Source organism: Camelina sativa, chromosome 14 (genome assembly GCF_030686135.1).
Source record: "Camelina sativa cultivar CO46 ecotype springtype chromosome 14, ASM3068613v1".
NCBI lineage: Eukaryota > Viridiplantae > Streptophyta > Magnoliopsida > Brassicales > Brassicaceae > Camelina > Camelina sativa.
The window spans coordinates 1,047,057-1,071,859 of record NC_141893.1 but is presented as its reverse complement, the minus strand read 5'-3'; the positions used below and the strand labels follow the sequence as shown (position 1 = coordinate 1,071,859).

General features: G+C 37.9%; 6 protein-coding genes and 1 pseudogene across 13 annotated transcripts; 4 read left to right on the top strand and 3 right to left on the bottom strand.

Moving 5' to 3' along the window:
* Window positions 1-241: 241 nt before the first annotated feature.
* Window positions 242-2,336, top strand: LOC104738825 (DUF724 domain-containing protein 1 pseudogene; annotated as a pseudogene).
* LOC104738824 (uncharacterized) lies at window positions 2,313-5,923 on the bottom strand. The gene is made up of 9 exons (XM_010459034.2): window positions 5,791-5,923; window positions 5,258-5,331; window positions 4,857-5,022; window positions 4,089-4,768; window positions 3,685-3,858; window positions 3,473-3,589; window positions 3,154-3,333; window positions 3,018-3,064; window positions 2,313-2,870 (listed from the first exon to the last, which is right to left on the bottom strand). The coding sequence occupies exons 2-9, from the start codon at window positions 5,303-5,305 to the stop codon at window positions 2,597-2,599; spliced, it is 1,686 nt and encodes a 561-aa protein (XP_010457336.1). The 5' UTR covers window positions 5,306-5,331; window positions 5,791-5,923; the 3' UTR covers window positions 2,313-2,596.
* Window positions 5,924-6,264: 341 nt separating this feature from the next.
* Window positions 6,265-10,909, bottom strand: LOC104738822 (uncharacterized). Of its 5 annotated transcripts, XR_015579790.1 has the most exons (12): window positions 10,740-10,909; window positions 10,411-10,510; window positions 10,124-10,246; window positions 9,845-9,965; window positions 9,406-9,519; window positions 9,179-9,288; window positions 8,899-9,082; window positions 8,576-8,658; window positions 7,723-7,917; window positions 7,300-7,527; window positions 7,013-7,208; window positions 6,265-6,781 (listed from the first exon to the last, which is right to left on the bottom strand). XR_015579790.1 is itself a non-coding variant. In XM_087483866.1 (11 exons), the coding sequence occupies exons 2-11, from the start codon at window positions 10,461-10,463 to the stop codon at window positions 6,687-6,689; spliced, it is 1,419 nt and encodes a 472-aa protein (XP_087339992.1). In that variant the 5' UTR covers window positions 10,464-10,510; window positions 10,740-10,909; the 3' UTR covers window positions 6,265-6,686. The 5 variants fall into 5 exon arrangements, 4 of the variants coding, with proteins under 4 accessions (XP_087339992.1, XP_087339994.1, XP_087339995.1 ...); XM_087483866.1 differs by lacking the exon at window positions 8,576-8,658; XM_087483868.1 differs by lacking the exon at window positions 8,576-8,658 and having other exon boundaries at window positions 10,046-10,246; window positions 10,740-10,875.
* A 284-nt stretch (window positions 10,910-11,193) lies between these two features.
* On the bottom strand, window positions 11,194-14,889 carry LOC104738821 (putative DUF21 domain-containing protein At1g03270). 2 transcript variants are annotated; one of them, XM_010459032.3, is made up of 13 exons: window positions 14,487-14,889; window positions 14,267-14,343; window positions 14,088-14,171; window positions 13,880-13,993; window positions 13,523-13,606; window positions 13,287-13,358; window positions 12,969-13,036; window positions 12,644-12,731; window positions 12,481-12,554; window positions 12,013-12,385; window positions 11,820-11,866; window positions 11,665-11,725; window positions 11,194-11,566 (listed from the first exon to the last, which is right to left on the bottom strand). In XM_010459032.3, the coding sequence occupies exons 1-13, from the start codon at window positions 14,725-14,727 to the stop codon at window positions 11,447-11,449; spliced, it is 1,503 nt and encodes a 500-aa protein (XP_010457334.2). In that variant the 5' UTR covers window positions 14,728-14,889; the 3' UTR covers window positions 11,194-11,446. The 2 variants fall into 2 exon arrangements, with proteins under 2 accessions (XP_010457334.2, XP_010457333.2); XM_010459031.3 differs by having other exon boundaries at window positions 13,460-13,606; window positions 14,487-14,850.
* A 964-nt stretch (window positions 14,890-15,853) lies between these two features.
* Window positions 15,854-19,089, top strand: LOC104738820 (uncharacterized). Its single transcript, XM_010459030.3, has 9 exons — window positions 15,854-16,397; window positions 16,752-16,813; window positions 16,952-17,006; window positions 17,141-17,239; window positions 17,427-17,513; window positions 17,674-17,790; window positions 18,098-18,190; window positions 18,549-18,579; window positions 18,742-19,089. The coding sequence occupies exons 1-9, from the start codon at window positions 16,305-16,307 to the stop codon at window positions 18,927-18,929; spliced, it is 825 nt and encodes a 274-aa protein (XP_010457332.1). The 5' UTR covers window positions 15,854-16,304; the 3' UTR covers window positions 18,930-19,089.
* A 62-nt stretch (window positions 19,090-19,151) lies between these two features.
* On the top strand, window positions 19,152-21,592 carry LOC104738819 (uncharacterized). Of its 3 annotated transcripts, none has more exons than XM_010459029.3 (7): window positions 19,152-19,525; window positions 19,728-19,798; window positions 20,056-20,164; window positions 20,513-20,595; window positions 20,735-20,893; window positions 20,995-21,096; window positions 21,205-21,592. In XM_010459029.3, the coding sequence occupies exons 1-7, from the start codon at window positions 19,480-19,482 to the stop codon at window positions 21,358-21,360; spliced, it is 726 nt and encodes a 241-aa protein (XP_010457331.1). In that variant the 5' UTR covers window positions 19,152-19,479; the 3' UTR covers window positions 21,361-21,592. The 3 variants fall into 3 exon arrangements, with proteins under 3 accessions (XP_010457331.1, XP_010457330.1, XP_087339991.1); XM_010459028.3 differs by having other exon boundaries at window positions 19,244-19,525; window positions 19,710-19,798; XM_087483865.1 differs by lacking the exon at window positions 19,728-19,798 and having other exon boundaries at window positions 19,244-19,525.
* A 134-nt stretch (window positions 21,593-21,726) lies between these two features.
* LOC104738818 (uncharacterized) lies at window positions 21,727-23,064 on the top strand. Its single transcript, XM_019236370.2, has 4 exons — window positions 21,727-22,080; window positions 22,227-22,520; window positions 22,604-22,709; window positions 22,808-23,064. The coding sequence occupies exons 1-4, from the start codon at window positions 21,838-21,840 to the stop codon at window positions 22,933-22,935; spliced, it is 771 nt and encodes a 256-aa protein (XP_019091915.1). The 5' UTR covers window positions 21,727-21,837; the 3' UTR covers window positions 22,936-23,064.
* Window positions 23,065-24,803: the final 1,739 nt, after the last annotated feature.

Sequence of the window (24,803 nt, the reverse complement as noted above, 5' to 3'; positions counted from 1 at the left end):
GTTTTGTTAATTTTGGTTTTTCATAATTAATGGACTATATAGCATAGGACTAAACGAGCCCAATTATTGAACCAAAACAAAAATCGATATTTATATACGACAAAAGTAAAAAAAAAAATTCAGTAAAAGACAGAACCGAGATGAGCTGTTTTCCAACTATTCAGGCTTGACCGTTTGAGAGTGGAGTTTTCCGAATTAAGGGCGCGTGTTTTATCTCTATCCTCTTTTTGTTTTTAGGGTTTTGGGTTGTGAGAGAGTGAGAGTGAGAGAGAGCCGGAAACATTGTTTAGTTTCTTTCAATGGAGCAAACGATGCACAAAGATTGTGAAGTAGAGATCTGTTCTGAAGAAGACGGCTTAAGAAACGCTTGGTACCGAAGAGCGATTCTTGAAGAAACCCCAACGAATAATACGGTTCCGGGAAGCGAAAAGAAGCTTCGTGTCCGTTACACGACGATGCTCAGCGAAGACAGCTCGTCTCCTAAAACGGTGGAGCAGAGGTTAATACGGCCGGTTCCGCCGGCGAATCTGTGCAGCGGCGTCGTTTTGGAGGAAGGGTCTGTTGTTGATGCTGATTACAAAGGCGGACGGTGGACCGGTGTTGTGGTTAAGAAAACGGAGGACGGGAGCTTTTTGGTTTACTTCGATCTTCCACCAGACATTGTTCAGTTCCAGACAAAGCATTTGCGGGCTCATCTTGACTGGACCGGTTCAAAGTGGGTTCGACCAGAAGCTAAAGAACTGAGTAAGTCCATGTTTAGCCCTGGGACTCTAGTGGAAGTTAGTGGTATCATAGGTAACGATGAAGTTTCGTGGGTTACTGCTATGTTAGTTAAGGAGAAGATTGAGGAGAATAAACTCATTGTGAAGATCTGCGATAGATACTTGAGATGCAGTGGTGATGATGCAAAACCAACCATGGCTGTTGACTCACATTGTGTTAGGCCTACACCGCCTTCTTTTGAAGTTGAAGATTACGACTTGCTGGATTATGTAGAGGTGTTTCATGGTTCTAGTTGGCGTCAAGGGCGTGTGGTGGGAGTATACTCTGGAAAATTGTACAAGGTTTGTTTAGAGGCTACCAAGGACAAGGCGTGCTTGCAATTTAAACACTCCAACCTTAGGCCTTTTAAGGTGTGGAGAGATGGGGTTTGGCATAGCGGACCAAAGCAAAACCCCAGAACTCTAGCTGCCTCTGGGGGATTGAGAAAGAAGAAAGTTTCTCCGGTAATAACCTCGAAAGTGGCATCCATAGAAAAAGATGGTGTTTCATATGTAACACCTTTGAAACAAACTGAGGCCAGAGCTGAAGGACAGAAAACCACTGAGAAGACACTTGAGCCGATGAGGAAACAGAATCCCTTGGGAGGTTCAACTCGAGAGAGGTTGCCTGAGGAGGAGAATAGCAAAGATGGGAGTAGAAAAAGGCAAAGAGAAGAAGAACACAACTCCCAGGCTGAGATAACTGATAAAGGATAAAGAGATGTGCAACGATGATGATCAGCCTCTCTCTACTGAGTTATCCTCTTACCAGAGCCCGAACGTGGTGTATAATTCAGCTGCTGATGTTGAGGAAACTCCAGCAAAGTATATTTCTCCTTTTGCAAAGAAGTCGCCATTTTGGAAGACATATGAAACACATGACTTGTCCAAAACTGCTCCACAAAGTCCTCATTTCTGCCCGTTGTCTGATGCTAATGAAGATATCCGCGAGTGGTCAGCAATTGGTATGATGGTGAGTTTCTATGGGTTATTAGACGAAGTCAAAGATCTGCATCTCGATGTTTCCTCCAGCAAACTAAGTAGCCTCAGTACTTCTTTTGCTAAGCTCGAGAAACACGGTTTCAATGTAACAAATCCACAGTCACGTATCAGCCAAGTGTTATCTCTCCAAGCTGGGCGAGCTAAGAAAGCCGAGGAAAGAAAATGCCTTGAGGAGAAGATTGAAGCTGAAGAGATGGAAAGGCAGAAGGTCGAAGACGAAATGGCTGAGCTAGAACGCAAACGTCTGGAGTTGAAGAAACAAGAAGTGGTTGCGAAAGAGAAGAAGGAAGCGGTGGACAAAAGGATCGTTGAAATGAAATCATGTGCAGATACCATTGATCAAGAGATTGAAGATGTTGAGCTTGAGTTTCAGACTCTCTCAGCTGCATGGAAACTATGAAAGACAAGAGTAGATGTAGTACTAAGTAACAACCATTATCTACAATCTTTATCCCCGTATGATTGTTGTTGATGGTGCTTAGTTTAGCTTATTTCCTTTGATGAAGTAGAGAATTATCTCTTGTAGGTCTTATGATGAACTGGTTATAATTAATCTATAACGCTTCTGAATCATTAAATCCCTTTAAAAAAATATTAGAAACGTTTGTTATCTTCTTCTTTGTCAAACCAAAAAAGAAAACACTTGAGGAAATCCATATAGCTCATAAGTTGAATAAAGCTAAAACTAGAACCAGTATACAATCCCTGATCCAAGTTTTGATCTAAGAGAAATAGGAAACAATTCCCATTTATTCTTTGATTCTAGCATTCAAGAACCCTATATATACGCTCACTTCATTCTTCAGCACCAATGAACTTAAAAGGTCGGTCTCCTAATCAAAGATGTCCCAACCATCTTCAATAAGCTCTCTACAATCATCTTTCTCGTTGTTCATGAAGGAAGCTGCTACTTCTGGGAAATTGTTGTAGCTTGAGGTTTTAAGCACTCCATTCCATTGCGCAGAAGGATTTTCGAGCACCAAGCTTCTCATAGATGATCCACATGAACTTGTGTGGCTGGAGGAGATGGATTTGGTTACTGACACTCGGTTATCAAATCTCTCTTTTAACAGCTTCACATCTTGACATATCACATAAATTTCTCCTCTGCTCAAAGAACCAAGAGAGATTAAAAGATCCATTTTGAATATACCAGATCATTACGTATATCCGCAATAAAATTTACTAAAAGTTTCATGGGTGCTCTAGATAAATGGACAAATGTAAGGTTGGTAACTCCAGAATAGAACTTACTGTAAGGAATCTACGATCTGTCCACGATCCATAAGAAACTCTCGAAGCTGCAGGTGGTGAAGAAGAAAAAATATGAGATTGAGAAGAAATTTAACTTTAGAGGAAACCTTGCAAGTGTTTATAACAGTGATTGTACTTTGGAGTTTTCCTCTGCCTCCTGCTGTAGAAGCTTTGATTCTTGGACTACTTTCTCCATGTTGGCTTCTTGTTCAGCAAGTAGCTTAAGTGCAGAATCATCTCTCTCTTTCTTTTCTTGTTCAGCAGTCTTTTTCATTTCCAGTGCTGCCGCTAGTCTTATTTCAAGACTTCCTCGCATCTACAAAAAAACCACAATTAGATAAATTTTCTGTACAATCTGAAAACGAGGCAGCCAGTTGGTCATCTCAGTTCGTTTTAACAGGAAGTAAAAATTAAAAAACAAAGACAAATTTTAATAATCAGCAGATGAAACGTGCCTCATCAAGGACAGCAAGAGATTTGTTTCGTTCTTCTGATAAGTTGAGCAGCCGGTTTTCAAGCTCTTTCACTTCAGTGACTAAAATTGACTTCTCTCCATATACTTCTCCAGCATGCTGCAAAATCATAGTAAATTAGTTCTCACTACAAAATCAAAGCACATTTAGCAATCTGTACGGGCACATGTTCTTATAAGTAACAATAACTTTACCATGCCATTTGCTTCCTTCGCATGATCCAGCATCTTCTTGAGCTCCTCAACCTTTTGAAGAGTATCCAAACCTCCCCTAGAAGCTCCCTCCTTGGAATTCTCTGCATCCTTCTCTTGTAGTTCAACTTCTCTCATCAAATTCGTAACCGATTCCATCACAGTAAGCAAGGTTTTCTACATCATTGCACAAGAAAAACAAGTCATATTGAAGTATCAGTCACACACTCTCACTTCAAAGAACATAATAATGGGTCCTCTCTTATCTATCACAATGCACATACGTTAAAAGTTGGAAGCGTTAGGTGTAGCTTTTCTGTACCTCAGCACCAGTGAACACGACTTCAATGTATACAAAAGTAAATATTTTTCATAAGCTAAACGAATGTTACGGTTATATGTCATACCTTATTACTTTTGGCATCTTCGATAATCTCTTCAAGGTGATCAACGCTGCATACATGGGTTGATGTACTAAAAGCATCACCTATTTCAGTATCACCATTTTCACAGAACAATGAACCATTTGAAGTCTCATCCACAACATTAGTACTCCCAGTCCCAGAGCCAACTTCAAAACATGAACCCTGCTGTGCAGTAGTCGTATTATCTCTAGGAGTTAAATCGACCACCTTCGGTGCAGCATTTTCTGCCTGATTCCATTTCATATAAAACCCACGATCTTCCAGAAATTCGCAAGTCAATTTAGCATTCTCTTGGAAAATGGCAGAGACCACTGAGGCAGTGTCATCCTCTGGCACATGCAAGCCATGTTTTGCATTGCTCGTAACATCAAAACACCTATCAGAAAAATCATAGTTTTCGTGCTCTTTTCCACGAGCCTTTTTCAAAGATTGAACTTCCTCACTTTCGAAGACTCTATGGCAAACATCAGGACCAACAGTTGATGGCAAATTTGAGATCAAATCAGTACTTAAAGTACTGCTATCATGGTTACGGGCAACAACCAGGGGGGTAATTTCTGAAGAAGAAGAAGATGAAGGAGAAGAAGAAGAAGAAGTTTCTGAAGCTCCAAGAAATGAGCGACACCTAGAAACAACACCTCCCAGAATAGAAGATGCACCCTCTGGAAAATAGAAGAATAAGAAACTTCAAGCTGTGAACCTACAAAACAAGAGCAGCAAACAAAAAAAAATCCATGAGCTAGATTGTACCTTGGCGTTCTGAAATACTTGCAGACGACATGTTCGAAGATTGAGTTAGATCATGGGACAAATCTGAGGTAAATGAAGGAAGAATATCTGAAAGAACAACAGCAGCAGCTTCATCAGCATCCTTGGGGTGTTCTATTGCAACAGCCCTCAAAATTCGTGCATCAATCTGCAGTAGAGCAAAATATATATATATATATATAATATGGTTAAGATTCGGCTACAAAAGACATGAAAATAAAAGATGACTAAGCGGAACATCTTGTAAGTGAAACTATATGATCAAAACTAATATCCATAAATACAGCAATTGAAAGCACAAAGATGGATGCTTTGATCACAATCTCACTGCCTGAACCTTGGTAAAGTTGTACTAAATTAAATAAAGAGACCAGTTTTGTTACCTGAGGAAATATTTCAGTTAGAGTGCGATAAACAGAACCGAAACCCATCGCTGAATGCTCCCAAAATATAAACCCTGCAGAAAACAAACCAAACTTGATCAAAAAAGCAGAGAAGGGGCCAACAAATAAGAGAAAACAGCACAATCCCTTTATGTGAAAAAAAAAACCCTAGAACTTCATAGGTTTGTGTTAGTGTTTCCAACGTTACACTAAAGAAACTAGACACAAAGCAATTGATCTAAACACTACGAATTCAGTATCACCTAAGCTCTGTAAAATTGGAGAACGGAGATTACAAACCCTAATCAACCAAAAAAAAAAAAAAAAAAAAAAAAAAGAAGATAAATTTATCAACGGATCATGGAAAAGATCAAACTACACTGTTTTCCGAAACGATCAAAAACCATAAGAAGCAAAAAAAATATATATATATACACAGAGAAAAATCAAATTTCAAATTCGAAGATTACGTTTTCTCTCAATTTTTTATTATAAAAAATTTCCAGAGACAAACGAAGATATAAAGAACGAACCTTTACTAAACTTTCGTGTATTTGGGTGATTGAGAAGAAGCGACTGCTGCGAGGAGGAGGAGCAAGGAGAAGAAGAGAGAGAAGTGTATAAATTGCTCCGTAATTACTTAATTGTTTCTCTTTTATGTTTAAAAGACTTGACGACTAAGTCCGTATTCTGGGTGGCTGCGTAATTTTGCAGCGCATCCGAGGGTATTTTCGTCAATTTGTTGATTATGACTGACGTGGCTTTCTCGCTTAAGATTTTTGAGGTTCATGAATGAAACAAACAACCAATGGAGTAACCAGGAAAGTACATTAAATTTTGATTGGCTATAGTAGTATGTTTTCTTTACTCTCCCTACAAAAATAATAATACTGATATAATTTGTTTTTTCCAATATTTTTTTCTGGATGAAAAAAATGGAAATTATTTTTGTGAATCTATATCTCAACTGATTTATCTATTTTACGGAAACTTTTAAAAAGAATAAATTTTAATCCAGAACATCATCAAATCGTATAATATCATCAATACGATTTTTACTAAAATTATTCTTCGTAATATTGTTCTTACTCAAATAAAAACACCGAGATATGACGACTTTAAACAACAACAAGAATCCTTAAATGACTTCACTAGACCTTATCCGTAATCTAAATTACATAACTATCACCACTTTTTGAACATTTTATAAGAGAAACCCCCAATATAAGACAAAACATTAGCTAATGGAATCTCAATCCAAACCATATTTGTTTCACAGATGCATCAATCTTTCGTCTGCTTCGACAAGTACAAATTGAGGAGTTTGGTGTCGATGATGAGATTCCCAAAGAGTTAACTCTTATAGTGTGTACATGAGAGAATTCACAGTCTACCTTAATCCTGTGATCAATGGTTGATCCACTTGCTTTCAGCCTTCTTCCCAGTCGACGTCATCTTCCTCTTCTTCTTCACCACCCGAGGCTTCTGCTTCCACATTCAAGTCCACCTTGTAGTTTCCATTAGCTGCACCAAGTGTGTAACATTGTTAAGTTACCATATTAAGCATATCATAAACTTTATACACCATGCATTTCTATAGTTTATATATAAACATGTCTTTACAACTATCTTCTTGCTGAGGCTCAACGATTTTGATGCTTAACTTATCAAGGTTCCTTATAACTAGCTAATGCATCGTTTCATATGATCAGCTAATAAGCTAATTGGAAATTAGGTATTAAAACTCAAACTGACCTGCAACAGGAGCCTCTTCTTCCCATTCAACATCATCCTCTTCACGTTTGGACTTCTTACCAACCTCGCGACCTGGGGATGTAGTAGCCAATTGAATATCCGGAGGTAATTCACCAGCGGATTCTTGTTGATTAAGCCTTGCAGCAAGCTCTTGCTGCTTCAGCAGTTCGGCGTAGTAAGCTTTGAGATATTCATCCTGAGGCAAAATGAAAATACTTGTATCAGAATTTTGGAAACACAATCCAAAAGATGCTACTGTGGAAATCTAAATAGACACAAAAGCACACCTTTATATCCTTTTCATCGCCATTTCCAATGGCTGATTTCTTGTCATCTGAAAGTTTTGCTCCTCCTCCTGAACCACCATCAACCTTTGCTTCTTGTCTCATTTCACCTCTTTGTTCCTCAGTCAGATTCATTCCTTGCTTAATCATCCATGGAGGCAAGACTTTCAAACTGGAATCTCCACCTTTAGATTTAACATCCTCGTTCCCGTCGCCAAGGTTAACCTCAACCTAACCATGACAGATTTTAGAAATCAACTCACCACAATGAAAGAGGAAAAAATGCAGGGATACTTTGCAGATGAATATGCATAAACATTAACTGGCTGGAGAAACAAAGTGAAAATTTGATTACAATACCACTGCCTCATCTTGCATTATAACATTACACTTCTATAAACATTGAAAAGTGTAACTAATGATCACCTTTGTCTCTCCGAGAAATGGCATTGGTGTTGAACCATACCCACCCTGTGACCTCAAAGGATCATTAGGGTTAAGATCACCATTTGCGCGAGCAGCCATAGCGGCACGAGCCTCCCATGCCAGAAAAGATCCAAATTCAGGAATAGGTAGATCTTTTATTCTGTCTAATTGATCCACCAGAGGTTTCATTTGAGCCTGCACTTGATACTCAAATTGTGTCACTCACAAACAACATAACTAACGCCAGAATAAGAGAAAACACAACCAAGGATTTAAGCAGAACTAATCGCTAAAAACAGCACCGTATATCACAGAGACAATTTTCAACTGTTAACTTAAAAGTAAGTATGAGATGACGTCGAGGATGAGCTAGTATACCAGCATGGCTAAAGTAAAAATGCAGCCCTTTATTCTAAAAACAAAAAAAGAGTTACGCATGAAAAGAAGATTGCACTGGGAAACAATACTCAATTCTTAATATAGAATATAGAGATTGTTGCAAGAGCAAAAATTAACATTTCCTTATCAAAAGTAATTATGAACTATGATGCACGGGTACGTCTATTTGGTAGTCGTCCCCGGTACGGGGACATGTTGGGGACGGAAACTCTACGGGACTCTATGGGGACGCCTTAGATGCTTTAGGGGAAGATAACATCGAATTTTTTGATATTTGCATCCATTTCATTTCATTCAAAGCACTCTTATCATAAGCATATTTTCATTTCTTCATGTTTTTCTACTTTCTAGACTCTTTTCCCCTCTCTCCTTTTCCCATTAGCTTTACTAATCCCCTTTTATTCAAGGTATGGGTATATTTTCTTATATGTTTATTGAAGTACCCATACCGTACCCGTATCTATAAATTTTTACTTCACCGTTTTCCGTCCCCGTTTCCGTACCCGATTCCTGTTCCCGTACCCGTTTCAGTGCAACCTAGATTATGAACATAACACCAACCACCAAGGAGACATTAATTAAAAATTAAAAATACAGCTACGGACCCCTTATTTCTCAAGCATTGGTAATTTAAGATATGATCTCCCAAAATAAAAATTCTAAATCAAGATCATCATTGTGGTGTCATCATGAATATGGAACGATGCAACGCTTCAGTGAAGCTTTATCAAATTTTATAGAAAATTGAACTGAACCGCTAAAACAATAAACACAGACCTCCAACTTCTGAAGCATATCTTTTAGTTTTTCCCGCCGTCGTCTCCTTCCATTATCATCTCCATCTACTACTTCTTCGGAAGTTAGCTTGTTACACTCCACAACAAGTTCACTATTGCAATTTTCACAATGAAAAGAATCGTCTAGCATAGAAATTAATCTCAGAGCATCCAGCGCATTATATCTAAACCAGAAACAAAAATCTATTCAGCTTTCGTAAACATAATACCACTCATAAATGTAAAAAGATTATAAGAACATAAAGAGTAATGGACTTTACTTCCTTTGGCAGTTAGGACAGCCATACTCCTGAACAGTATTCTTATCTTCTAGCTCATCTTTGAGCTTTTTTTTCATCCGGTGCAGTTTACAACGAACAACATCAGATATCTGTAAGAAAAGAAAAAGTGCAAGTTTAACAAAGTACAGGGGAAGTTTGATTAGAGACAATTTTAACAAAGTACAGCAAACGGAATAGTAAAAATTTGGGGACAAGAAGAAGCATACCTGTGCATAATCGAGACAACAATACGAGTGGGTGTGGAGCTTAACTTTGTCCTCTGCTCGGCCATCGCTTGTGGCAGCCACTGCAGCACTATACATCTTTACACCCTTTGCAGTCTATTGAAAAGATTGTGAATCAATAAAGTAGAAAAGGAAAGAAATGTTAAGGGATTAAAGACAAGCAAAACATTCGAACCAAATAGAACACGTGGTGGAACAAGTTCGACAAGGGAGAAACAAATTTAATAGGAATCCATAAATATCAACCCTACAGGTCAACAGAAGAAACACACAAAAAAGAAAGTAGCCAACCAATCATTTTCTCACACTCGTGTTTTTAAATCAGTGTTATAATCTAGATATTCTATGACAATATGCTACTTATTGTGTAAAGAAAAGACTACTATATAACAAACTGAAAGAACATAGTATCTGCACAAACCTCTTTCCGGTGGTCACGCATAATCAATTTTTGTTCTTCAAAGAGTCTTATAATTTTTCGAAGTTGCTTGGCGTGTAACTGCAAATCTTTTGCCAAGTCTTCTTCTCTAACCCACTGCCGCCTAGAACACCAGAAATGAGAGCCAGTGAAATTACAGCGGGTTTAAATAGCTAATCAAAGCAATATCAACCTTACACATACCCCTCATCAAGTTTCAAAAGTTAATCAAAGCAAATATCCTTAAAACCCAGGTGACAGGGAGATGTGAGCACACAAAACCTGGTCAGCGCATCAAGCACCACAGCGGCAATCCCTCGGTTGTCACTCTTTGCAGATTTCTGCTGATTATCGCTTTTCGTAGTATAATCATCATAGAAAGCTCTCGCTACAAGCCTCACCAACCTAAATAATGTAAAGCAAACATAGAATACAATTGGTAATGGAACTATTTGAACATATATGTGAGGATTTTAGTCACACAAACAAACAAAAAAAAGTGCCTGCTATGATTGTAATTCAAATGGAATACAAAAAAAAAAAAAAAAAAAGTGATAGAAGAGAGTTACTTGACAAATGGCTGGATCACAACAGTTTTCTGCACCGGGCCTGATTTATCCATGGACCCAGCCGAAGAACCAGTATTAGCTTCGTGTTTGATACAAAAATCTGCATTTGATACAGAGGATAAACTTAGAACAGATCGATCAATCGCCGAATAAGTAACTAACAAAGTTAAGGAGAGATGAGAAAAAAGGACCACGAAATTAGGGTTTATACGTCAGCTAGAGGGATCAACTCAATTCCAAGTAACAAGTAGAACCCAGCTAAGCTAGGTTAATTAAAATCTCTCTGGTACTTTTAAGATCACTAGAAGAGGAAGATGGATGAAGCTTACCGCCGGCAATGTTCGAGAATGAGGGAGATAATACGGCGATAGAGAGGAGAAAGGGAGTACGAAAACGAATTGTCAAATAGCGTTGAAAGTCACTCTTGTGTTTTTTTTCTAATCCTTTTAATATTTTTTTTTTCTTTTTAACTGTTTTAGTTTGTGTTCATTTATGTACTGCAGCATTAACCTCCCTTTAATTTTAAAATATAGATTTCCAAATAATCAGATTTAAATTCTTTGTCTTTTGATATTTTTCATTAACAATATATTTTTTAGCTTTTATTTTACTTGTTAAATTAAATTACACAGATTTTTTTATTTTTCTTACTGAAAATATTGACTTAATTTCAATTATAATTTTACACAAGATTCACAAAATCATCCATCTAATCCACAACTAAAATGAATCATTGTCCTATCCTACCTTGCTTTTAACTAAAAGAGTGATTTAGACAAATAGTTTTCGTCAGCGAAATTTACTTTGTCAATTGTTTGTCACCGTACTTTAACTCAAGTGGCCATAACTTCATACCGTTAGAGCTGCTCAAACCGGTATGTACCATTCTATTGGTTTAGAAAGATACAGAACTCTTTACTTTTCTTATTCCCTCATTATTCCAACTTCGTATTGACACACACAACATACAACAAACTAAGTTCTAAGAGACATGACGTCGAACCTTCAACCTTAGATTAGCAATAGAAGCTAAACACTATCTATCTGATTCCGCGAAAAGAGGCTCCGTGACTTTTGTTGTGTAATTTTTTGTACTGCGAGCTTCTCTCCCAACAAGCTTCTTCTTCACGGTTTGTCCTACCTTGCTTTGAACCTCCTGTACCACACACACTAGTCGTTAATACCCCATAAGTTTTCAATTTTTTTGATTCACTAAGTTTCCGATGATTTGATCAGCCAATGTTCCTTGCTTACCCCTGGTGAAGCACGGGTTATGGATGATACAGCAGCTGCTGCAGCCGCCGCCACACGTATCCTGAAATTATGGCAAAATATGATGCATTTTTGCTTTATAGTGAACCTTTTGTAAGTATTAGAGAAGTGACTCAGAAGTAATACCACTACAATACCTTTTATGTACGTCAATGTAAACATCTGTTTCATCTACGATTTCTGCCTGCATTTTCAGTTTCACCAAAGTTAAATGCATATGGAAAAATATGTGTAAAAGAGAGATTTTTGAAGTCACGGTGATGATTAACACGCGCAGAGGACCAAACCAGAGAAGGAAAAGTATATATTAAAAAAAGTATATGATCATACTTGTAGAAGTTCTTCAAAGACATCCTCTAACGTGATGATGCCAATCACTTCTGCATCCTCGTTATCTTCCAACAAACACGGCAAGTCTCTTGTCACAATACCGTTCTGTTGGAAATTTCTTCCCCTGTTTTTCACATGCTTTGGTACATTATCAACATCAACAACGACATCATGGGATTCATGCTTCAGCAAAGGAGTCGTTAGATTACTAGTCTGGTAAAACTTCATATATTCTTTGGGTGTTTCGACATTACTCAGCAACTGCATGTTATTCTTTTTATCTTTGTCTTTAACTTTGACAACTGCAGCCATGTGACTGCTTCCCTTTTGAAATTCATTGAGGATATCGTACAATGGCATGTCTGATGGAACCCTGGAAAGGCAATGCATGGGAACTTTATACTTATTTTCATGTGGGAAACATATGATGAGTAGGTCAAGCCAAGCTCAGGGAAGCAAGATAGATACCTTGGGATCTTCCTGATGGAAACCGAACTTACAGGTGCTTCTGTCTCAGCTCGTACAGTTAGAAGACTCTTAACCTAGTAAACAGCAGCAGATACAGTGAGAAATAAGTAAATCTAATAGTGTTCAGTACGATGAAGCAATGCAAATTTTTTGACAGGATTACCAATAGAAGCCCAATGATATTTTTAGGATTCCCCAAGTAGACCGGGATTCGGCTATGACCTCGCGAAAGTATTTTTCCAACTGTTTCCCTGAATTAACAAGGTGGGAAATTCACGATATCAAACCACCATGCGCTATTACTAAGCAGATAGACCAAGGAAAAGAACTTACACTCTACTACTCTGTATAGCAGTTAACAATATGGATTATAAACCAACGATCCCAATGGATTTTTCAATTGTTTTCCTTTGAAAGAGATTTGACTTGACTTGACAGATGGAGAAAGCAAATCGTTGAAAAAAAGGTCAGCTCTAACCGTAACTCACCAGTCTAACTTTGTATTTACATCTAGCGAAAATGTTGATTCAATTGGCGTCATAGCCTCCTCAGCAGTCTGAACTTCCAGTAAATGAAAGCATATGAATTAGACCATTGGAAGTAACCTTGAAGCACTAAATAAATAAAGTGTGGTTTAAATTGGAAGGCTAAAGAATCAAAGTATAGGCATCCTCCATATGCAACCTTATGTAACAAATTTTCATGGAGATGAGGAGTCTAAATCTGGATCAGTGAGGCATAATAAGCAAATCACTTCAAACAACATAACTGGTTTCAGATAAGTAGGCGCTAATTCAGATACATACCTTCTGGCTCAAATCCAAGGCTCCGCTTATAATCATTGTTTCCTCGTGTGTCAGTTCACCCCCTTTACCAGCCTATGTCGGAGAGAAATAGCATGTCAATGAGAGCTGGAAACAGAAATACTTATGATAATCAAGTAACTTAATCAACTACTTCACAAATCAGACAAGGTTACAGCGTAATATCTCTGTCCTTTCCCGTTCTGGATTTGTCTAGTTAGATCACAAAGAGCAACTACCTCCTGGCTGTGAATTGAGACAAGGGCTTTCAGCTGAGCTCGCCTAAAGAGTGTGTCACTATGCCCAATTACAGCATCAAGAACCTGAGGTCATATAATTAAAACGTTGAGAAAAGTAAGTAAAGATACTACAGGTGCATACCACTCTGACATAATAAATAAATGTATCAACTTGTGTTGATGATACAATCAATGCAGTTAGCTCTACCAAGTACCTCCCACTTCTTAAAAGACATTGCTAGATTTTTCAACAAATCTCCCAATTGTTCCATGGTTGTAACATAACTTAATTGACTATTGTAGGAACTAGTCAAACAAAAAGCAAACACCAAGGTTAACTGATAACGAAAATATCACCTTTCCGATAGGGTAAGCAATGGGAAAGCAGATAATCATCAAAACGCGAACCAGCCACAAAAAATTAGCGCCAACAGCAAGTCCGTATCTCGAGCATATAGCTTGCGGAATTATCTAGTAAGAAATTCCAATTACTATCAGATGATTGGAAAGTAGAGAATATATCACAACTGATATACCAAGACGGTCGATATGTAAAGGAAGTTACCTCTCCAAAAGCAAGAACAAAAGTAACTGAAAGTAAAACAGCCACGAAAGGGTGGAATATCTTATCCAGGCATATAGGAAGAGCCTGAAATTAAAAAGGTAAAATTCACTTAATTCTGAGGTGCAATAAAAATAGTAATGTATCGTCATAAATCAGGGGTAGCAAATTAAGGATTTTACCTCCATGGCAGCTGCATTGCATAGAAGTAGAGTCACGAGAAGTTGATGCTGCTTCTTAACCACAGGCAAAATAGCAGCTGCCACAGCCACAGACATAATTAGCAAGTAAAGTATGTAACTTTGTACTAACGACAGATCAAATATTACACAGATATTGAGAACCAAGGCAACGACAGTTCTGATCACGGGGGAAAAACAAATATATATAGAGCAGCCGTACCGGACTGTTTTTTCTCGGCGGAGGAACCACTCTGCTGGAGAATCTCAAGCTCAACGAGACCAAGGGACATTAGCCCAAGCGTGAGTCCCGACATTATCCCAGCGAAGAGAACGAGGAAACACGCCACACCGACGACTACGAACCACCACGGCGAACCGAATCGGATGTCTTCCGCTTCAAAGACGAAACTGTTCAGCGAGTAGGCGGCTCTTACCAACGCCAGAGTGCTCAGAACAACCATTGCCACGCTTCGATTTGGTCGCTTGAAGAGAGACAAAAAAACAGCTACGGAGATAGCTACCTAGAGAGAGAGATAGAGAGAGAGAATGTTGTGATGTGAAAGGTTTTTTGCTGTGAAGAAGACTAGAGTGAAGACGATGAAAAGGGCTTTTGATACGGGGATACATGGACCACCTGACACGTCAGCATCCAACATGCGTTTTTTTTTTTTTTTTTTCTTTTCTTCTCCTCAGTTTCAAATTATAAAATATTTTATAAAAGCTTTTTGTTTTATTACGAAACTTTCAAGTTTCTATACAATTTTTACATTAATTTAGTTTTTTATATTATTTATTTCTATATTTTAAAATGGAGAGAGTAGTATTTTTTTACTCATGTGTTATTTTATTTTAATTTTCGTTTTTTGATACTTCTTTTGATCTTTCTACGACACGTGATAATTATGAAGTACGAGTGAGCGAGCGAGCGAGCTATCGTTCTTATTAATTTCTTGCCTCCACCGGTTTTAAACGCTCGAGAAAGATACATCTTAATTACCTCCCATGGCAATTATTATTCTCCAGATTTATCGAATGTATTTTTTACCGTTAGGAAAAAAATATTTACAAGTGACAAAAGCTATCGTTTTTTTTTTTACTAATATAACTTTATTAATGATAAAGTTGTTTAATAAAGTTGTTCTTCACAATGTAACAGGGGAAATAAAAAGTTAGGTGCATGTCGATAATAATAAAGAGGAGAATTTCCCGTGATTCCTTTTTTGGCCAGTATGTCTGCACATTTGTTGTTTTTCCTCGGTATCCAATTGTAGGTTATATCGACAAAAGCTACACCATTCGAGAGAACCCAAAAGATCAACTCTTGAAAAGCTACACCATTTTTGTCCTGCCCAACGCAAGTTGTAACACTAAAGATCTCTTAATGGTCAACGTGATTGAGATTATTAATAATTACTGTAATCCGAGATGGGTTTTATACTTTTATATAAGTGTAAACCAGTAGTATCACTTAATTCTTCGGTAATAATATCTTAGTAAATTTTTGATTTGCTTTGTATGGGCCTCTGGGGCCGAACTATTAGCTTACTAGTTGGACAATTAATGGCCCAAAAAGAGTTTACGCGGAATTTTTTTTTTTTTTTTTTTTTTTTTTTTACAGTGAAGCCGGAACGAGCGAGACGCAGCAGAAAATCTCAAGATCGAAGAAACAGTGAAATCGAAGAATTGAAGCACAAGCTTCTCCATCTTTGCAATCTCTCTCTCTATCCATTTCCGCAACACCCCTCTCTCTCTCTCTCAATCGCATGTATCGTTTTCCCAATCCGAGGAGAGAGAGGCGACGCGTCTGCTGAAGCATATCTCCGGAATCGTCGGCGAAGTCTAAAGCGGCGAGAAGAGACACGATTTCGTTTTAGTGAGGTAAACAAAAAATCTGGCGAAAGTGGAGGGCCTAAGGGCGAGGCCGTGGCTGAAGCCAGGAGCTTGTATTAATGGAGGTCAATATGGCTACGACGGTGCGGAGGATGATCATTCGAGCCCTTGGTGGCGCCGTCGCCTCAGATCCTTGTATGTGGCGGCGATGTCATTCTCTCCATCCACTTTTCGAATCGCAATCTCTCTGCTCCTCCTTGTTGTTATCATCACCGCCTTCACTTTTCTCCCTGTCGAGCAGGCAATTTCTCTCTCCCTCTCTCCCACTCATTTCTATTGGTAGCTTTTAGTGATAATGTAGCAACGATAGTATCTTCTATGCTTGGATATTTACAGAGCGGAGTACTTCTGGAACTCGCTTGATTACTATATCTCTGTTTGAGAATAGTATTGCTCGGTAGCTATATTGTGTAACTCTTCATTAATTCACTTTTTATGAAGATCAGTAGTTTTAGCTAAGCGAGAGGTCTTTGATTTGCTTATGAAATTAATCAAGAAATTTGCTAGACTTGGTCGTAGTAGTGCTGTTGTCATAGATCAGGCGAATGGTAATTTATATCTGATTTAGAATCATTGTTATGTTCCCTTTCTGCAGAAATTGAAGGACTTCTTGTTATGGATTAAGGAAGATCTTGGACCTTTTGGTCCACTTGCATTGTAAGTTTTCCATGCTTGCTACTTGTTTTGGTTTCATACTCTACTTTCTACCACTTATATTGGTTTATTTTGCTATTGATTTCTTGCTTCCTTATATAATCTTTTGATAAGCCTTTTCTACCTCCTTGAAATTTGCAGGGCATTGGCTTATATTCCTCTCACAATTGTGGCGGTTCCTGCTTCTGTACTCACGGTATGTGTGGATTCATAACTATGTAGTGACATCTAGAGTGCTTTTCGAAGATGTTTGTTCATAATTTTACGTTACAATGTAAAATACTAGAAATTTTAATCCCTGTTCTTATAGTCTTAATTTTCTCTCTGCAGCTAGGTGGTGGTTATCTTTTTGGCCTGCCAGTAGGATTTGTAGCCGACTCTCTTGGAGCTACATTAGGTGCAACAGCGGCATTTCTGCTTGGTAGAACGGTATGTCTCTTTGATATTGTCTATTTTAGTATATTTCGCTTGCAATGGTGTTGCTTGTTCTAACTACAGAAGTGACTGATTCCTGTTTTTGTGCATCTTCACAACCAGGCAATTTGGCCAAGTGTGGCATTCTTGGCTATCTCACTGTTGCTAATGATTTATCTTTTGTTTTGCTGGTATCATGCAGATTGGTAGATCTTATGTCACCTCAAAAATAAAGCATTATCCAAAGTTTCAAGCTGTTTCAGTCGCAATTCAAAAATCTGGCTTCAAGGCATGACAATCTAGTAGCACTCTCTCAATTAATTAATTGACAGTTCGATTTTCTTCCTAGAAGTTAGATCTGGGACCAACAGTATGAAAAAGGTCCTCAAATTTCTCGCTACATTTAAATGATTGACTACTAACTACATTGTTATTTTCTTGCTTTACAGATAGTCTTGCTGCTACGCGTTGTCCCCATACTGCCCTTCAATATGTTGAATTACCTCCTATCTGTAACCCCTGTTCGATTAGGGGAATACATGCTGGCCACTTGGTTGGGAATGATGGTACTGACATTTCTTTAAAATTCGCTTGTATGTTGCCTTTATACTTTGATAGTGGTGGAAGAAGAGCCAATCGCTTTGATTTTTGTTTTACACCCAAGAACTACTATATTCTTGAGGATCAGTAATTGTGGTTTTGGCTCATTCAAATGGAGTGTTGTATATACTCAATTCATAGATTGACACTAAAGGGGAGAAACTGAGAAAACAACTTGAACCTGTTTTTAAGTTAGCATCCATGTAAAAGTGCTGATTGCTAATATTATCTGTAACAGTAGTACTAATATTCTGAAATGCTTTGATGTAACAGCCCATTACGTTTGCGCTAGTTTATGTTGGAACTACTCTTAAAGATCTTTCTGATATTACACATGGATGGCATGAGGTGTCAGTATTTCGTTGGGTAAGTTTTCACTCATTTATTTCCAATTGACTACTAGATTGGAAATTATCGTAGATCAGCTTGCGTGAAGATATTCTAGTGTGTAGTGCGTGGTTACTTATCACTTATGATTTATATTGAGAACACTAGGTTTTAAGTTTGTATTGTAAGAAAAATAACAGCTTGTCCCAAAAGAAGTTTAAATTAGGTCTTATCGTATGGGATTTATTGAAAACATCCTATATGTAAGGATTAACATTGCGGTAGTGTTGCATCTGCATGCATATGAAGTAATAGCTGCGGTTTTATTGCTTTGAAGTATATCTGTCCCCTTGCATTATTAATCGGATTGCTCCTCCTTCGGCACTTGTGGATGCAGGTAATTATGATGGTTGGCGTTGCTCTAGCTGGTAAGTCTCTTCTGTAATCATTTCCAAATATATATATATCTAGCTAGCTTCACTTGGTTGTTAACATTGGAATGACACTCTGTGGTCTGTGTTTAGGCCAGTGGATAAGTAACCCGTTTTTTTTTTTTTTTTTTTTGTGGATTTTGAATGATGTGGGTGCAGTAATCCTAATAATATGCGTAACAAGAGTGGCGAAATCATCCTTGGACAAAGCATTGGCTGATAATGGCATTGATTTAGATGGGAAGAAGAATGACGACGCTTCTGTGCTCCCCATCGCAGAACCACCATCGGATCTACAACAGGAGTCCCTCGTTATCAGGATCGACCCATCCAATACACTTGAATAGGAAAAAGACCAGAAGAAACCTCTCGAGTTTGTAAATTTCGCGAAATTTTTTTACGGAGGAGAATGTTAGATACGTTTTTGTATAGCATCATCATATATAGAGAGAGAGAGATTCATAATACCAATTTAATCACCGTTTAATCCTATTTTTCTTCCTTCAATTGGTTAATTTATATTTTATTTACTAGAGTTTTGTAAGAAACCGGTGGTATACTAATTAAACGGAAATTAATTTTAGTTCAGTCCTTGTCGGACGGGTCGGGACGGGTCGGGTCGGGTTTGAAATATAAAAATTCCGGCATATTCCATGGCTCTGAACTGATTTGATACGTTTTTGCGTCTGCAAAACTTGGAATTCCCAAATCCTTTGCTTCCTTCGTCTCCGTTCATTCTCGTGGTGGCTTGCCTTGTCGCGTAACCGCAATTATACCTTCGAATCCTGTCGTGAAAGAGAAAGAGTCTTCCTTTGAAAGAGAAGCGTCTCGTGGCTCGGTTTTTTTTTTTCTGTTGAAATTAGCCGATTTCCTCATATATCCCCCATTTGTTGAATCATGGCGGCTACCAATGTCATGCGGCGAGATGAGAGCCTTCTTAGAGGTAAAATTCAAAAGTGTTCAACTTTTTTCTAAGCAGATGGAATGGGATAATCAGTGAGTGAGATAGGCCCGTGTTTTGGTACCGTTTCCTTAAATTCGAAAACTTTCTGTATTGGGGGAATTAGGGTTTCTGATTTATATAGGGAATTGTTTTTTTATTTGTTTCTTGGGAGTGAATTGCTTAGGGGGGGGTTTACGTGCAGGAGATACTTCTGCTTCTCGTGGCCTCTCGCTTGAAAAGAAAATTGAGGCCCTTGAGAGCCTCACAGGACAAGTGAGTGCCTTCCTTTTCGCTCTTGTTTGATTTTCTCATTCAATTTGCTGGGAAATGTTGTCCATTGTGTTGTACAGCCAATTTTTTTTGTTTATCCTGGTATCATTTTGGTATTCTCTTATTAATACAGTACTTGAGATGTGATTTTTCTGCATTATTCATTCAAAGATTGATTGGTTATATGAGACAGGAGATCAAGATGAATTTCTAGGTTTATATGTAGTAGGTAATGAGTTTTTTTTTTATTGTTAATGCAGGTTAGTAACCGGCGATCTCGTAGGTGGTTAAATGATCGTATTCTGATGGAACTTGTTCCTCGTTTGGATGCCCAAGAAATCAGAGGCTTGTTTGCTCCACCACCATGGGGTAATTAATACTCCCTCCGTTTCATAATATAGGATGTTTAGAGAAGTTTTTTTGTTTCATAATATAAGATGTTTTCAAGTTTCTAGTTAACTTTTAGATTAGTTTAATACTTTATATTATGCAGTCTTGTTTGTAATTGGTTAAATTTTTTTTAAGGTGGTCATTTCTTAATCTGCTTGCGCTTTACTCAAAACATCTTATATTTTGAAACAAAGGGAGTATAACATTCCATTCAAAATTTCCATCTTCGTGTATTAATTTCTAATTTACTTAGGATTAGCCATGTTTTTCTTACTCGGTTCGGTGTTAGGTTCATGATTTCACTGACTCTACGAATGCTCTCAATAGGTGATGATGTGCCACCCTCTGCCTTTTCTTTGACTAATGTTGGAGATTGGGACAAATTTAGAAGCATAGACATGGACAAGGAGGTAATTCTAGCTGTCTTTTGGGACTGAGTCTCAGAAGAAGTAGAAGTTATTGTAATAATGATCTGAAAATAATGTGTGACTTGGTTTTACATACTTGGTGTAAGTCTTAATTATAGCTAAAATCTTGTGTTCTTGTCAGGCCAATATCATGGATTCCTTGAATCGGTCATCCGTGAGGCAGAGAGGTCATATGGATGCTGATAAAACCGCTGTCTTGAATGCTTGGCGAAGAATAGACTGTAGGACAAGAGATGCTCTTCGACGTAGCTTTTTACCAGAACTAATCGAGGGATATGAGGTATATATAGATTCTTCTGAGATGACAATTTAAGCCCATACATGAAACTATAGACCTTTTGCTCTTAAGACTTCAGAATTGTTAATTATTATTTTCTACAGAACTGTATAAGTCATTTCATAGAGGAAGGTGGTGAAGGAGATGTCCTTGATCTCAAGGTTCAAGACCCATTCCATAGATTGCTTTTGCACGGGGTTTGTGAGGTATGATGAGCCACGACATCTTTTGAGCTACATATGTTCTGTTAAGATGTGGGATAAAGATGTAGAGAGTAACAACTGAAACAAACTAACTCTTTTTCTTTGGAGCAGTACCACAATTTGGTATCAACAACTGCAACAGAACAAATAGGAAGGATAGCAATGAAGAAAACAAGCATCAAATGGAAAAATATCGGGAATTCAGGCGAGAAACCGAGCATTAGCCTTGCCCATTTCCTTAGGATGTCAAAGGAAGGAGCTTGGTAACACTCCTTTCTAGCTCTGTAATTTTATATGAATAAAAGAAAAGCTGCATAGGCCTCAATTTGAAAGGCTCTGTACGCAGCAAAAATATCGAAAGACTCTCTCTCGCTTTGCTACTTCCCCTACGTGATGTGGTATTCTGTAAGCTTGTGTTGTATTCTCTCAATTTGTACGGATTGTGAATTCACTGAGTTGTACGGTCTTATTATTAGAACTAGACTGTGTTTTCATGAAAGGTAGGGTGTCTCTCGCAGCAGTGTCATATTAGCCACTGCCTCTCAACTCTAAGTACAGTTGGGAGCTCCAAGTCACCCCACAAGTCAATTTTATTTCTATTTGGTAAAAGAATAGTCACAGTTATGCTTTTTTATTTATTTAATTATATTGTGTATTGATTTGAGTGAGAGAACTCAGTGTGAGCGACCAAATAAACAGAGTTCACAAAAAAAAAAAGGAAACAAAAACTTGGGTCAAACAAAAATGGCGGCCGGGAAAAAGAGAGTCAAGTACTTGATCGTTGATGCATTCGCTGAATCCGCCTTCAAAGGGAACCCGGCTGCTGTATGCTTTCTTGACGACGATAACGAGAGAGACGACTCGTGGCTTCAGTCTCTTGCTACCGAGTTCAACATCTCCGAGACGTGTTTCCTCACTCCCGTCACCACCGTCTCCGGCGATGCTTTCCCTCGCTTCCGTCTCCGGTGGTTTACTCCAGTCGCTGAGGTCCGCTACTTTAATCGCTCGCTGCTACAGTTTCTTTTTGCTTTTAAATTGTTTGGTTGACTTTTTTTTGGGAGTTAACTTTTTATGAAATTGATTTGACACCATTGGTAGATCTTGAGACTCTCTCTTTTGTGGTTTTATTGCAGGTGGATCTTTGTGGTCATGCAACGTTAGCATCTGCTCACGTTCTCTTCTCAACCGGTTTGATTGATTCGGAAACAGTTGAGTTCGCCACAAGATCAGGGATTCTAACAGCTACTAAACAGCTCAAAGATGATGATGATGATGAAGAGGAATCACCAACCTTCTCCATCGAATTGGATTTCCCTGTTGTCCCAACTTTCCAAGTCAACTACGGTGATGATGATCTCTCTTTGTTCTCCAAAGCCATGAATGGGGCTACCATTGTTGATGTTAAAGCCACAGAGAAAGACATCCTCGTAATATACATTTTCAGCAACTGTCTCCATATTTTTCTACTCTTGCTAAGGCGCCATTGAGCTAACGCTCAGATTCATTGCAGGTTGTGCTTTCATCTTGGGAGTCAGTCGTTGAGTTGCAGCCAAGACTAGATGAGATATCGAAATGCCCTTGTGAAGGAATGATGGTGACTGCCGCTGCTTCTCCAGGTTCTACATTTGATTTCTGTAGCCGCTACTTTGCCCCCAGACCACTTTCGATCTTAGTTCCTGAAGAATGACTTGGGTATTTGAAAATTGTGTGTTAGGCTTCAAGGAGAGGCGGAACTATGAAGGTTCATCTGGACAAAGAGAAACAGAGGGTTCTGCTGAGAGGCAAAGCAATCACTGTTATGGAAGGTTGCGTCTTAGTCTGAATTTGGCTAAAAATAAATAAATCAGTATCTTTTATTTTAATTAAGTACACACACACAATCATCAGATGTGGTTTAGTTGTCTTTTAAGTTGACAATATTGATATCTTTTTTTAACAGTATGATTTTCTTACTAAGAATCTTTCCTCCAAGGCTAAGATATTTTTATACATTTTGTCTATATCCCCCTAGAGAAATAAGGAGGTAACAACTCCCATAAAATTCGGGAGAATCGAAAACGTTAACAACATTGTCGCAAAACCAATCAGACTAATCCTTCTCGGTTCCTATACTACGTCTTTGCTTCTCCCTCATGTAATCTCATGAAGTTTTTGTGCTACGGAGCAAGCTTCTTCCTTATCCTTCTTCACTGTCTCTAATTCCTCTCTTCCCCAACTCCTCTGTTTTATGTGAAGTACTATTTTCAGGACTCAACATTGACACAATAACAGATAAGCAAACTGAAGACTTAGCAGAGGGGCTAGGATTCGAGCCCCTTACCTCAAGGGTTTTTCAAACGAATCTAAACCACTTTGCCACTTAAATAACTTTGTCTATTATAAATGTTCTTATATATTTCAACTGCTACCGGTGGCACTTACATCCATAACGTGGGTCTTCCACTGCCATCAGACCAAGAGAACTTTACAAGGAAAAATGCCGATTAATGCCTATATTATCTGACGGCCGCAAGCACCTGCTTGTACTCTTGGCCGGCTCTGTTCAGGAGAGATCTCGCTTCTATGTTTACTGGTAGGGTTGCGGATGTTTGCAAGAACCGCTCGAAGAGCTCTTCCGTCTCGGGCTCTTCTAGTTTGTTCATAAGCACTGATAAAGGTGTATGGGTATTTTCAAAAGTAAATTAAAAAGACATAGCTGGTAAAGAAAGATTATCGAATGAGCAACTTCTAGATAGTTTCATTAATTGAAAGATGATTTGGTTAAGAAAATACTGCAAAAGTTTGACATAAATCAAAATTTTTATTTTGAAAATTTGATAAATAAGAATCCCAATTAAAATTGTACTATTGGAGTAGAATAATTTTAATTAACCTTCAAAAAGTTCTTATTTTCAAAAAATACAAAATTTAATGATAAAAAGTTATAAGAGCCTAAAAATAATAACCCTTCAATAGAGATGATCTAAAGCAGTTGACCGAAGAACTCTATTGGGGTCTTCTTTCTTGATCAATACATCTACGAGTTGCTTAAATTGTCTGCTTTTCGGCTTTGAATGTTCTTCCGCTATGCCTCATTACAACTACGAATATTCTAACATAAATCGCAAAAAACCACAGACTCACTTTATTGAACAAGATAAAGACACGTATCCACATACAAGCATAAGCGGCTACTAGGCTGAGCTCATCGAAGATTATTGACTACCACTTCAAATTGCTCTTAGCAGCTTCAACTTTTCATCTCGCCATATTTTACATTCATATTTTGTGGCCAATCAATTATTTGCAGCTGTCACTCCCTTACGATTCCGTTATTTGTAAAGCTCTCCTCCTCAAATCGATTGGTTAATTATTCTTTTAGTATCTGACCAAAAATTGTTTGTTACTTTTTTTTGTATAAGTTCCCAAACAGTTTAGTATTGTTAATCTGAACCCTGATGAGAATCTTAATTTTCTTTATTGCCTCTGTTTTACGTTTTATCTGAACCAAAAATTGTTTGTACCTTTTGTATTGTTCCCTCTCGGTTTAGTATTGTAAATCTCAACCTGGTTTGGAATTTTTATTTCTTCTTTTACCTATCTATCTATATATACATTTTTTCAGTACATTTTGGGTTTTATCCTTTTAATTGTACTTATTTAGAAACTTATTTACAAAATTAATCTCTCAATAATTTCTAAAAATAGCATTACTTCAAATTTTGTTTCCT

Coding starts and splice junctions, on each gene's coding strand:
- LOC104738820 (XM_010459030.3), top strand. CDS start 16,305: ATGTCATTCTCTCCATCCACTTTTCGAATCGCAATCTCTCTGCTCCTC. Junction 16,814..16,951: donor CCTTTTGGTCCACTTGCATT/GTAAGTTTTCCA, acceptor TGAAATTTGCAG/GGCATTGGCTTATATTCCTC. Junction 17,514..17,673: donor TTCAAAAATCTGGCTTCAAG/GCATGACAATCT, acceptor CTTGCTTTACAG/ATAGTCTTGCTGCTACGCGT.
- LOC104738822 (XM_087483866.1), bottom strand. CDS start 10,463: ATGGATAAATCAGGCCCGGTGCAGAAAACTGTTGTGATCCAGCCATTT. Junction 10,247..10,410: donor GTGATCCAGCCATTTGTCAA/GTAACTCTCTTC, acceptor TACATTATTTAG/GTTGGTGAGGCTTGTAGCGA. Junction 9,520..9,844: donor TGCGTGACCACCGGAAAGAG/GTTTGTGCAGAT, acceptor TCTTTTCAATAG/ACTGCAAAGGGTGTAAAGAT.
- LOC104738821 (XM_010459031.3), bottom strand. CDS start 14,727: ATGGTTGTTCTGAGCACTCTGGCGTTGGTAAGAGCCGCCTACTCGCTG. Junction 13,994..14,087: donor TTGTTCTTGCTTTTGGAGAG/GTAACTTCCTTT, acceptor ATTTCTTACTAG/ATAATTCCGCAAGCTATATG. Junction 12,386..12,480: donor TCCATCAGGAAGATCCCAAG/GTATCTATCTTG, acceptor TTGCCTTTCCAG/GGTTCCATCAGACATGCCAT.
- LOC104738818 (XM_019236370.2), top strand. CDS start 21,838: ATGGCGGCCGGGAAAAAGAGAGTCAAGTACTTGATCGTTGATGCATTC. Junction 22,081..22,226: donor GGTTTACTCCAGTCGCTGAG/GTCCGCTACTTT, acceptor GTTTTATTGCAG/GTGGATCTTTGTGGTCATGC. Junction 22,710..22,807: donor GACTGCCGCTGCTTCTCCAG/GTTCTACATTTG, acceptor ATTGTGTGTTAG/GCTTCAAGGAGAGGCGGAAC.
- LOC104738819 (XM_010459028.3), top strand. CDS start 19,480: ATGGCGGCTACCAATGTCATGCGGCGAGATGAGAGCCTTCTTAGAG. Junction 20,596..20,734: donor GCATAGACATGGACAAGGAG/GTAATTCTAGCT, acceptor TGTTCTTGTCAG/GCCAATATCATGGATTCCTT. Junction 21,097..21,204: donor TTTTGCACGGGGTTTGTGAG/GTATGATGAGCC, acceptor TCTTTGGAGCAG/TACCACAATTTGGTATCAAC.
- LOC104738824 (XM_010459034.2), bottom strand. CDS start 5,305: ATGGGTTTCGGTTCTGTTTATCGCACTCTAACTGAAATATTTCCTCAG. Junction 4,769..4,856: donor AAGTATTTCAGAACGCCAAG/GTACAATCTAGC, acceptor TCTATTTTCCAG/AGGGTGCATCTTCTATTCTG. Junction 3,859..4,088: donor AAGATGCCAAAAGTAATAAG/GTATGACATATA, acceptor GCAATGATGTAG/AAAACCTTGCTTACTGTGAT.